Raw genomic sequence first — 11,967 nt, 5'->3', positions numbered from 1 at the left:
AGGAAAATATTCGTATATTCTAGTTTCGCGAAGTGCTACTTCCGTTAATCCGCGAAAGACTAGAAATAGTATTATTAAGTTTTAACTATCTACACGAATTAGAGGAGAAAGCTAATAAATACTACCGCATCCTTAAGGAACGCGGCTCTCTAGGTAAAACTAACGAACCCTATATAGGTTAGAAACGAGGTCAATCGAATACGTTCGATTAAGAGTAACCTTACCGCGATTAGCGCTAGAAGAGCGTAAATCGGGGTAGAAACGCGTTAAGAGGACACCGAAATAATTAAGGCGGTGCTTCTTAACGCGGAAAAGAATAAGATATAGGCTTAAATATAACGCCTATCGTAAAATAGTAGGATTATAGCGCACTTCGTTACTATAAGTATAGAGAAATAGGATATATTTCGCCTAACTATAAGAATCCAAAAAAAGAATAGACTAGTACACGAGACCTAACCGCGTCCTTAGCTAAATTATATATACTTAGGAGGAGCCGTAGCGCCTTCCGGTAAGTAAAGACCTAATATTACTAAAAGTATTATTACCTATAGTAAATAGTAATAAAACTATATAGGCCCTCGTGGATACTAGTATAGAAGATAACTATATTTTATCGATTCTCGTAAAGGAGTATAGATTATTATATAATCTTAGTAAAGTTAGCCAAACTATTATAGTTAATAGATATAAAGTTAGAACTTTAGGTAAAGCTATAACGAATTACAAAGTTCATAACTCGAAGATAATAAAATAGTAGATGTCTAATAAATTCATCGTGGCTAATATTAGCTAATAGAATATAATTCTAGGGATGCCTTAGCTTAGACGCCTAAACCCTATCCTTAATTTTTAGAAGGAGATATTAACGTTCCGACGATACTATAGTAAATTATACTAGTAAGTCGTAACTATTAGTAAGAAGGCATAGAACCTCGCCGTACGGACCTAATTATCGCTAATCTATCTTATATCCTTATTAATCATTAATAAAGATAAGGACGATAGTAATAATTAGGGCAAAGACACGCTACCCGATATATATTCGTAGTATACGGATATGTTTTCGGTAGAAGATACGTTACTTCTCCCTAATTACGGGCCGTATAAGCTAAAGATTAAGCTTAAAGAGGGAGTAGACGTCCCTTATAGTCTACTTTACCTACTTTCGAGACTAGAACTCGAAGTTCTTTATAAATATATCGAAGAATACCTTAGAAGAGGCTAGATACGTCGTAGTATATTATTAGCTAGCGCATCTATTCTCTTTGTAAAGAAGAAAGACGGAAGTTTACGTCTATACGTCGACTATTAGATACTAAATACGGTAACTAAGAAGAATCGTTATCTATTACCGCTAGTTAGTAAATCTTTAGACTAATTAATAAAGGTAAAGTACTTTACGAAGCTAGATTTATAAGATATATATTACTAGCTTTAAATTCGTCGCGGAGATGAGTAGAAAACCACATTTCGGACTAGATATAGTTATTTTAAGTATACTATTATACCATTCGGGCTAATAAATGCGCTAGGAGCGTTCTAAGGATATATTAATACTATACTCGTAGGATTACTTAACGTGATTTACGTAGTTTATCTTAATAATATACTAATTTACTCTAATAGTATATAGGATTATAAAGAACATATGAAATCGGTGCTAAATTGTCTAAGGTAGTATAAACTCTACGTAAAATTATCTAAATACAAGTTTCACTAATAAGAAGTTCGGTTTCTCGGCTTTATTATTATATATAGCGGCCTAAAAATAGAGCCGGAGCGTGTAAAGACCATTATAGAATAGCTAGAACCTACTACTATACGTTAAATTAGAACATTTATAGGTTTCGTAAACTATTATTATAAATTCATTATAGACTTCTTACGAATTATAGCGCCGCTTAATAAACTTATAGAGAATAGTAGTAAAATCTCTATAGGTAGGCGAGCATAGCGTAAAGCTAAGTTAGTTAAGATATAGTTAACGCTAGAAGCGTAAGATACGTTCTAATTATTAAAGAATTACTTTATAACTACGCCGATTCTTAGGTATTTTAATCCTAAGAAGTATATTTAGGTTAAAACTAACATATTAGAATTCGTAATTACTAGAATTATTAGTTAACCGTATAAAGATACGAAAGACAAGGTGTAATAGCACCCGGTCGCTTTCTTTTCCCGTAAAATAGCGGATATAGAGACGCGTTATAACACGCATGACTAGGAACTACTTATAATTATTAAGAGTTTTAAGTAATAGTGATATTATTTAGAAGGCTCTGTATATTAGATTGAATTATTATTGGATTATGTAAATCTATGTTACTTTATATTAACTAAGGTCCTTAATCGCCGATAAGTACGTTAGGCTAAGTAGATATTAATATTTAACTTTAAAATCTTATATAAAGCTAGAAGAGAGAATAAAGCTAATCCTCTATCGCGGTATAAAGATTATAAGAAATTGTTATAGAATGATGTAGATAGTTGGTGTAATTTAGACTATACTATACTTTAGATACTATAAGACTAGTTATCTAATAGAATACTAGAAGCTAGGACACTTTCGGCGATTCTCCGCGGGAATTAGAGCGGGTATTAAGTAATCTAAATAAACGTCTAAGAAACTAAGAAAACCCTTAAAGACTTAATTAAATCTACCTAGAATTCTAATATATTAGTAAAGAAAGTTATAAGTATAAAAGGAAGCGCTATAGATCTACCGTGGTTATTAAGGTAGGAACGATAATTAGACGCGATCTACTTCTAAGGCCAACTCTATATACCGGAAGGCGGCTTATAAATCGATATTTTAAGGGAATAGTACGATTACGTGTTAGTAGGGTACTTTAGCGTTATAAGGACGGTCGATTTAATCCGAAGGACGTACGACTAGCCGGGTCTTTATAAATATATAAAAGACTATATAAAAACGTATAACGTTTGCCAGTATACGAAAGTATATAGACACTTACCATATAGCGAATTAAGGCTATTATCTATGCTAAAGGAGGCATGGAAGGAATTATCGATGGATTTTATCATAGATCTACCCCTAAGTAAGTATTCTAGGTATATTTATAATAGTTTACTTATAGTTCTAGATAGATTTATAAAGATATTATACTATATCCCTATAAGGAAGACGATCCAAGCACCGGATCTTATAGATATACTACTCTATAATATAGTCCGGCTCTACGGTATACTAAATAGTATAGTTTCGGATAGAGGTCCGTAGATAATGTCTAAATTTTAGAAGGATTTCTACTATACGCTAGGAATTAAGCGGAAACTTAGTACTACGTTCTACCTATAAATAGATAGATAGACGGAGCGGTAGAATTAGATAGTCGAGGTGTATTTACGCGTATATTATAACTATAAGTAGGATAACTAGCTAAGGTTAGTCTATATCGCGGAATTCGCGTATAATAATAGCCGATATACGTTAACCTACGTAAGTCCGTTCGAAGTAAACTTCGGTTAGAACCATAATATATAGTTCTTAGGGACTTAGTTTAAAGTAGAACGACCTAATATTAAAGTAATAGAAATTACTATAGAACTATTCTAAACGTAAAGAAGTATTATAAAGTTACTATAAGATACTATGAATTATAGTAAATCGTACTATAATAAGGGTAGAAAACCTATGATCTTTAATGTTAGGGATAAAGTTTTACTAAATAGTAAGAATATTTATAGTATTAGGCCAAAGAAGAAGCTTAACTATATAATAATAGGTCTATATAAGATTACTTATATAATTAATAACTAGGCGTACGAGTTATAACTCCCTTCTATATTAAAGATATATAATATATTCCATATTACGCTTCTCGAGCCATTTCATACCTTATTATTACCAGATTATTCTAAATAGATACTATATAAAGTAGTTACGTAAGAAGATATAGATATCTATAAAGTTAAGTAGATACTTAGCTAGTAACGCGCTAAAGATGGTACGTGGCTATATAAAATTTATTAGAAAGAATATAATCCTAACGAAGATACTTAGGAACCTATAATAAACATTAGTAAAGTAGCGATATTAGTATATAAGTAGTAATTAGTAAAGGAAGCCGCGGAATCGTAGAGAATTATACTAAAGTACGGTAATTCGATATTTTTTAGTATAGTTTAGTGCTAAGGACGGCCGCCTAAAAGGAAGAAGGTAAAAGAGATATAGATCTTTAAAACATTCTAAGGAATTAAGAAACTTCCTTAGAAAGTTTAAACTTAGAACTTTAAAAAATTTAACTAAAAAAGAGACTTAGAAAAATGATTTACTAAGAGAAATAGACATCGAAAATCGGTGCCGATCGGTATAGATTAGTATAGATTACTAAAGAGATTAAAGAAGTTATTATTAAAGAAAGATAAAATTAAGAAAGCTAAAAGAAAATATAAAGATCTATATAGATCTATATAAACTTGTACTAATCTATCTAGAAGAAGTAAGATCGCTTTAAAATTAAAACCGAAAAACCAAAAACGCTAGATAAAAGAGATATATTAGTACTAATTAGTATAGATCTAAACCGATTAAGTCGGAGTAGGAGTAGAAGTACTAATTACCGCGATAGTTACGTCTAATTCCTTCCGCTAGTTCTTATTTAGTATAGTATAGAGCTTTATAATATAAGTCTCTAGCCTTTTATTCCGACGCTATAAATTCTATATAGCGCGCCTTATAGCTATAAACTCCTCTATAGAAACCTACGGAGCGGCGGGACCTGGGATAGAGAGGGACGGACTAGCGCGGGCACGCTAAGAATTATATAAATTAGTAAAAAGATTTAACGATCGGTATAGAACTATATACCTTTAGTATAGAAACTTCTAGATTAGAGCTATCTTCCCTAAATTTATAGCTCTTTAGCACGCGCGAGGAAGAAACCTTAGCCTTTTTACTAGAACCTTTTCTAGGAATTCTAATATTACTAGTATATAGAAAGAAGTCCGAAGTAGTAGAGATTTTAGCACTATTATAGAGATTAATATATATTAGTAAGAATCTATAATAATTTAAGAAAAACGATATTACCTAGTAATTACGGTAATAATAGCTATAGTAGATTCTAATAAATCCTTACGGATCTTATTAGAATCGTACTCCTAGGCGTAACCCTTACCTTAGGTATATAGCTCGTAGAAAGCCTTCTCTAAGGCGTTACGATTAGTAGTACTATACTCCTTATTAGTAGGGGTTACTAGAGGCCTAGTAGTAATCTATACTAATATAAGTAAATCTACGTAAAGTTCTTCGAACTTACTTAAATATCTATAAGTAATAACGCTTCTTAGTTATATAAGTACCGTATATTATAGATTTAGTACTACCGTAAGTAATATACGATAGAAAGCGATAACTATAATAATATATAGCTAGATTATTAGAGCCCGGCCTAGGTTAGGGTAGATTAATAGCTTTCGATATATCGGTAACGTATATAAGATAGGGATTATTTAAAGGCGCCTATTTCCGCGCTAATTACTTTAGAGCATTAAGATTTCGGGAAACTATATTATAATTATTATTAATTTATACGGATTATTATAAATTATATTATTACTAGCTAAGGACGGCACGAAAATTAGTAAATTATATAAATCGTACTAAATTATAGTAAATCTATATAAATCTATATCTATAAGGATCGGGTGATATATCTAATAATCTAAAAAACTCTATAAAGAGTTAAGAAGTTTTTTAAAGAAAGGAATATTTCTAAGAAAAGATTTTAATATAGGTAGTACCTAGGCTTATCTAATTATATTACATAATACGCTAGGCCTAATTAGGTAATCTTACCTATATAAGAAGTTAAGATGGATAAAATCTAGTTTATTAGGAAAACGCTTATATAAATCTTAGATTAGTAAATATTAGTAAGTATCTAAGATAAAGCATAGAGAACGACTAAGGTCTTACGAGACTTAGAATAGGGATATAGAGATAGATAATAATCTAGGTCGCTAAGGGTAGCTTCCTAGAGAGAAGGGATAATTATTAGAACTTAGCCTTAGATAGGACCTAATCTATATATATCTTAGCTAATAGAGTTAGAAGGTAACGTAAAGGGTAGTAAATAGTTACGTACTAGATAGATCGGCGTCCCTTTATATATATACTCTCGGATTCCTACTAAAAGGGTTTAGTAGTAATTCGTTCTATAATAGAATACACCCCATTGTTCTATCTAACTATACTACTATCTAATAACCCTATTCTTATAGATAACGGTAAGAACCACGGACTAAAGATCCTATATATATAGCCGTAGATTCTATGAAGTAGCTAGCAATTAATGAATACTTAACTAAGATATAATAACTCTATCCTTAATACTTAAGAAGGACGTTTCCTTACTTATTTTAATATATATACTTTCTATTACTAATATTTAACTATTTAGCTTTTCTTTATATTTATAGACTTCTATAGATATTAGTTATTAAATATAGCTATTAAAGAATTCATTATAAGTATTATATAGACCTATTCTACTATATAATACTATATAAGAGAACTAATAAGAAGTTATATATTTAAAGAGAACTTATAGTTCTTTTCTATATAGACTAGAGAAGATATAGATCTATAGATAATAATCTACTAGTATCTAATTAAGTTATAGAAGTAAGATACGTATCTACTTTTTACATTCCAAGTAGCCATCGGTCTTCTAGTAGCTCAGAGGCTGACGCTCTCGATTCTGGCTTCCACTGGAGCATTTTACGGATGAAGTCAATAAAGCCTTTTTTATTAGTAATATCGGGATTCCTCTGAATATCATCCCACGATATAGGTGAGACGGGATTAACACACTTCCAATTACCTATCGTATATATTAGATTGGCCGACGCAATTCCTTAGAATTGAATACTTACCTCTATCATCGAAGTATACAGAGCTATACTCGCTCCGCTGAAGAAATTCTAGGGGAGGAGGGCCTAGAAGACCAACTATACTAGCAAGGTGGAAGCGATTCTCATACTTTCCAGTCTTGGGATCATGCCCGTTGAACATATGTCTATTTTCAAACATATCCCAGACCTAGAGGCTCTTATTAGTTTCATGATTGTAGCTAATGTAGATGGCCTCGCACCATAACTCCGACATTCCATATATCCACAGCGTAGCCCCAGGGTATCTCTAGGATAACCTCCGGCGCCCTGTAGGGATCTGGCTGGATGTCATGACAGTGCTTAACCTGTCCGTGCCGAGCGAGAGAAAAATCGCACAGGATCGGGCGGCCAAACGTGGTTGGAATACCAAACCTTACGCTTCTATATATATTATATCCATTGACAGTTTGATAAAGGCTCGATGTCGCAATTTCTTGGGTGTCCAGTTGGTCCAGAATAGATGAATCGACCAGACCTAGTAAAATGTTCTCTTCTTTGATATCTAACAAACTATTAGTACGCTCTAACGCATAGCAAAGGTGTCAACCGACCTGTGTGAATGACATGGCACTCGCTATGCAGAAAATCTAGCGCGAGCAGCAAATGTAACAATATCGACCTCAGCAATGCCTCGGGCATCTTACGATCTGGGTGAATATGTCGGAGGTTCAATATATCGTTGGAAAGAACCTCATGAGTCAAGCATTGATGGATATTCCCCATTCTGCTTGTGATAAAGAAGGAATCCTGAATAGTTCGGACGTACTTCTTGCCAGGATGATCGGGGTTCCCCGCGGTACTGAGGTGTTTGTAGATAGCAGTCTCATTATGAATATCATCTTCTGCGATCAAGTCGTGGGCATAGATCTTCAGTGCGGTATATGTATTCGTCCTGGGCTAGCTAGTCAATGTACGCTCCACCTGACTCACAACCATAATGTTCACTTACGCCAGGTTACGACAGCACCATATAGTACTTGTAGATCCGAAGCCGAGTTTTGCCACGACCTTATACTTTTCATGTATGACTTCACCTAAGGTCATCGGGTAGAATTTTGCGAAACCCTCCTCCCTCTCTTCTTCGAACGGGGCAGCCGTAGATGACATGTAGCGCGATGTAACACGGCCTGCGCGATCTATGAAAGGTACTACGATAAGACGAGATCTATGCAAGACTGGCGTTCGCAGCTGGAACAATGTACGGGCATGGAAAATCATGGAATCAGAAGTTGCTTGTCGAAGGTAGCTGGGTTGATAGAGCGATCTTAGACGGTTCTAAAGTAGAAGGTTCTATAATTTAGCCGAAGAAATCTCGAGTAGTAGAACAACAATAACAATAGACACTCGAGAAACTTTCGTAATTTCTCTATTGGTATAGAGACCTCTAATACTCTCCACATCTCCACACAGCCCACATGTGCCACAGGATATACCGTACAGATTATAGGGACGACTTCGTGTCGTAGCAGCGTCGACTTTCTTTAGCGCCCGAAAGACCCGCCACTACCGCATACGTATGGGATAATCTGTCTCCCGTACACTCCGAAGCCTTAAGGCGAAGCGACATGGCTGCCATATTATCTGAGCCAGCTGCAGCCCAGCTACGTGCGCAGCTTCAGAATGCTGTCATTCAGTGCTCTGACCGTTGTCTATCTCAGTCAGCCAAGTGGTCCGTCACTCTTATCACCGAGATCACAATCACTACTAATAAATGAGCTCAAGGGCGGCAGAAATACTCAACTCGTTTCAAGAGACTACCCTCGTAGATGGCTCAGAGACTGAACCCGATTCGTCAATGTCAGACGCATCTCCAAGTGATGAAGATGTCTTCATACTGCATGACCCAATTGAAGTCGCGCTGGAAAAAAAAGAGCTTCCGAGGTACCTCTTGGCGAAGGCCTACTTTGATTGTCGTGAATTCGATCGATGTGCAGCAATCTTCTTACCGGCGAATGTAGCCAAAGGTCCGATCAGAACATCATCCCCGATACACCCTCAGAGCATAGGGAAGGGCAAAAGGAAAGCTACCATGCCTACGGAGAAACGCTCGATTGCAGTATCATTGGTTGGTATAAGCCAGAAGGCGCTGTTCCTCTCATTGTATGCCAAATATATGTCGGGGGAGAAAAGGAAAGATGAGGAAAGCGAGATGATTCTTGGTCCAGCGGACGGGGGGGTGACGGTGAACAAGGAGCTCAACGATGTTTCTAAGATCCTCGAGGATTGGTTTTCTTACAGAAATACAGCTGGGGGCATGGATTCAAACGGTGGAGGCTGGCTTGAGTACCTGTACGGAATTGTACTTGCCAAGAACAAGAATGAACGACTGGCAAAGAAATGGCTTCTTGAAAGCGTGCGTGTATATCCGTACAACTGGGGGGCCTGGGTGGAACTGTCATCTTTACTTGCTACGAGCGACGAGGTTTGTCCCTAAATGTACGATCCCGGGAGAGTCTGAATGCTAACAGCGTTTAGCTCTCGGCAGTGATCGAGCAAGTCCCACCGAATATTATGGCTTTTATCTTCCACATATATTCCAGCCAGGAACTGTATCAGTCAACGGACCGAGTTCACGCCAATCTAAATGAGATTGAGTCTATCTTCCCAACAAGCTCGTTCTTAAAGACCCAGCGTGCTCTATTGTATTACCATTCAAAGGATTTCGAAGAGGCTGAATCCATTTTCTCCGATCTGTTACAGACAGATCCCTACCGGATTGACTCGCTTGATAATTACTCAAACATTCTGTACGTGCTTGACCTCAAGCCCAAACTGGCATTTCTGGCACAACTGGCTACTGCCACAGATAAGTTTAGGCCAGAAACATGCTGCGTGGTCGGCAATTACTTCAGTCTAAAGTCAGAGCACGAAAAGGCCGTGATGTACTTTCGACGTGCACTGATGCTCGACCGAAATTTCCTGTCCGCATGGACTTTGATGGGACACGAGTACGTAGAAATGAAGAACACCCATGCGGCCATAGAGTCCTACCGGAGAGCTGTTGATGTGAATCGTAAAGACTACCGAGCATGGTATGGCCTGGGCCAGACATACGAAGTGCTCGAAATGCATAGCTACGCATTATTCTATTACCAACGCGCAGCAAGCCTCCGGCCTTACGACCCCAAAATGTGGATGGCCGTAGGTCAAAGCTTTGGCCGAGTCGGCAAGTGTGCCAACGGTATCCGATCGTACAAGCGAGCCCTTGTTGCTGGTAGCTACTATGATACGGGGGCGGGAAGTGGTTTTGGAAACCAGGATGGACTTGGGGCTGGTATACTCGACCCAGAAGTTCTGTACCAAATTGCGCTATTGTATGAGCGATCACAGGATAACGAGGAATGCGCGGCGTACATGGAGCTGACATTGGCACAAGAAGAGGGCCCGGAAGATCAAGACACGAGCGATACTACAGTAGAAAGTATCGGTGTGGGCGTAACGCCGACAACAAGCAAAGCGAGGATGTGGCTGGCGAAGTGGGAATACTCCCAAGGCGGTTTTCAGAGATCTATGGAACTTGCGAACGAGCTATGCCAGGATGGAGTCGAAGTCGAGGATGCCAAAGCACTGGTTCGAGATATCAGAGCAAGAGTAGAAAAGGGATACGGCGGCCAGGGTATGAAGAAGCAAGTTGATGCTGTAGAGAAACGCTATGTGCGAAGCACTTGACATGTACGAGACCCTTTATAAGCTACCGCACATACCTATGGAATACAATAAACTCATCAGACGGGTTGTCACCATGAGATTCCTGCTTCAATTGCTATATACGCTGCTTTATATTGTATCTACACAGACGTCAAGATAGCGCTACCCACGACTGATGCCGCAACGACAACCCAACCACTCCTTGCGGTTGTCTTGGTCGCAAATCCTCGACCAGTATCCCAGACCAAATGCCTCACACCGTTCAGGGAGTGAAACAGGAAAGGGAATGCGACACTAAACTTGGTCGCAATTTTAGCCCAAATCGGCCAGCTGCCAACCGCAGCTACCATGCTAGGAGTTTCTATATGCCAGCCGATAGTGGGTGCAGCGAGGTATGCAAAGCCGAAGATATAAAACGCGCCGGATAAGATAGACCCTGTGATGCGATTGAAGGCCGAGCCGTACATAGCGATGTTCGCTTGGTAGATGCCTAGGTGCGGAGACACAGGACGTGCAAGACGCTGTTTTACGAGAATATTATCGGCAGCGGCGGACTCAGAGGTAGTCTGTGTACTGGCGACCCTGAGGAATGGGAATGTTAGACCAAGACCTATCGCATTATTCTGGTAGTTGGTAGATCGTATAGTGTACATACCTCCGCTGAGCAATTCGCGATTTGAATCCATTGAAAGTCGACTTGACACCCAAGCCAGTGCGGCGAAGTCCGAGCTGGAGCGCACGAGGGGCTGTCATCTTTGCGATATATGACAGATTGACGGTTCGCACAAGGATGAATGGTGATGTCGACTTGTCGAGATCGGTCCAGCAGGTCGTTGTCGGGTGTTCCAGTTTCATCTGGCCGAGGCTTACCAGTCATCAGAGCCAAGATAAGCGAGGGTTCCTCAAGCGTCCAGCGTATTTTAGTGTTCTAAACGTTCGAAACAGAGATTTACTGAGTAATCATGTAGTCATTAGTTTAGCCGAAGTAATCTCCGGTACCCTTCTATCCGCCTCTTATTCTTCTCTCTCTCTCTCTCTCTCTCTCTCTCTCTCTCTCTCTCTCTCTCTCTCTCTCTCTCTCTCTTCCTCCCCCTCTCTCTCTTTATTATATATGATTTTAACTAATTTTGACCTTGTAGGCTTTAAAACAACACTTATACACGTGCTTTTGACTGATTACACGTGCTTTTGACTGATTACACGTGCTTTTGACTGATTACACGTGCTTTTGACTGATTACACGTGCTTTTGACTGATTTTGACCTTACAGGCTTCAAAATAACACTGATTACACGTGTTTTGACTGATTTTGACTGATTTTGACCTGACAGGCTTCAAAACAACACTGATTACACGTGTTTAGACAGATTTTGACTGTTTTTGACCTTACAGGCTTCA

The 11,967-nt window shown here is 37.9% G+C and overlaps 3 protein-coding genes across 3 annotated transcripts; 1 reads left to right on the top strand and 2 right to left on the bottom strand.

The window, feature by feature from the left end:
• Positions 1–6,552: 6,552 nt before the first annotated feature.
• EJ05DRAFT_479091 (kinase-like protein) lies at positions 6,553–8,325 on the bottom strand. The gene is made up of 5 exons (XM_033744600.1): positions 7,871–8,325; positions 7,473–7,813; positions 7,122–7,423; positions 6,904–7,069; positions 6,553–6,851 (listed from the first exon to the last, which is right to left on the bottom strand). Exons 1-5 carry the CDS (start codon positions 8,137–8,139, stop codon positions 6,673–6,675), a joined length of 1,257 nt encoding a protein of 418 aa, XP_033597106.1. The 5' UTR covers positions 8,140–8,325; the 3' UTR covers positions 6,553–6,672.
• On the top strand, positions 8,264–10,676 carry EJ05DRAFT_533014 (TPR-like protein). Its single transcript, XM_033749105.1, has 3 exons — positions 8,264–8,590; positions 8,644–9,343; positions 9,397–10,676. The coding sequence occupies exons 1-3, from the start codon at positions 8,487–8,489 to the stop codon at positions 10,588–10,590; spliced, it is 1,998 nt and encodes a 665-aa protein (XP_033597105.1). The 5' UTR covers positions 8,264–8,486; the 3' UTR covers positions 10,591–10,676.
• Positions 10,673–11,362, bottom strand: EJ05DRAFT_479090 (cytochrome b560 subunit of succinate dehydrogenase). Its single transcript, XM_033744599.1, has 2 exons — positions 11,225–11,362; positions 10,673–11,151 (listed from the first exon to the last, which is right to left on the bottom strand). Exons 1-2 carry the CDS (start codon positions 11,320–11,322, stop codon positions 10,710–10,712), a joined length of 540 nt encoding a protein of 179 aa, XP_033597104.1. The 5' UTR covers positions 11,323–11,362; the 3' UTR covers positions 10,673–10,709.
• Positions 11,363–11,967: the final 605 nt, after the last annotated feature.

The sequence above is a fragment of the Pseudovirgaria hyperparasitica genome (assembly GCF_010093815.1).
Source record: "Pseudovirgaria hyperparasitica strain CBS 121739 unplaced genomic scaffold EJ05scaffold_15, whole genome shotgun sequence".
Classification (NCBI taxonomy): domain Eukaryota; kingdom Fungi; phylum Ascomycota; class Dothideomycetes; order Acrospermales; family Acrospermaceae; genus Pseudovirgaria; species Pseudovirgaria hyperparasitica.
Note: the sequence above shows the minus strand (reverse complement) of the source record. Positions and strands in the feature narration are given on the sequence as shown.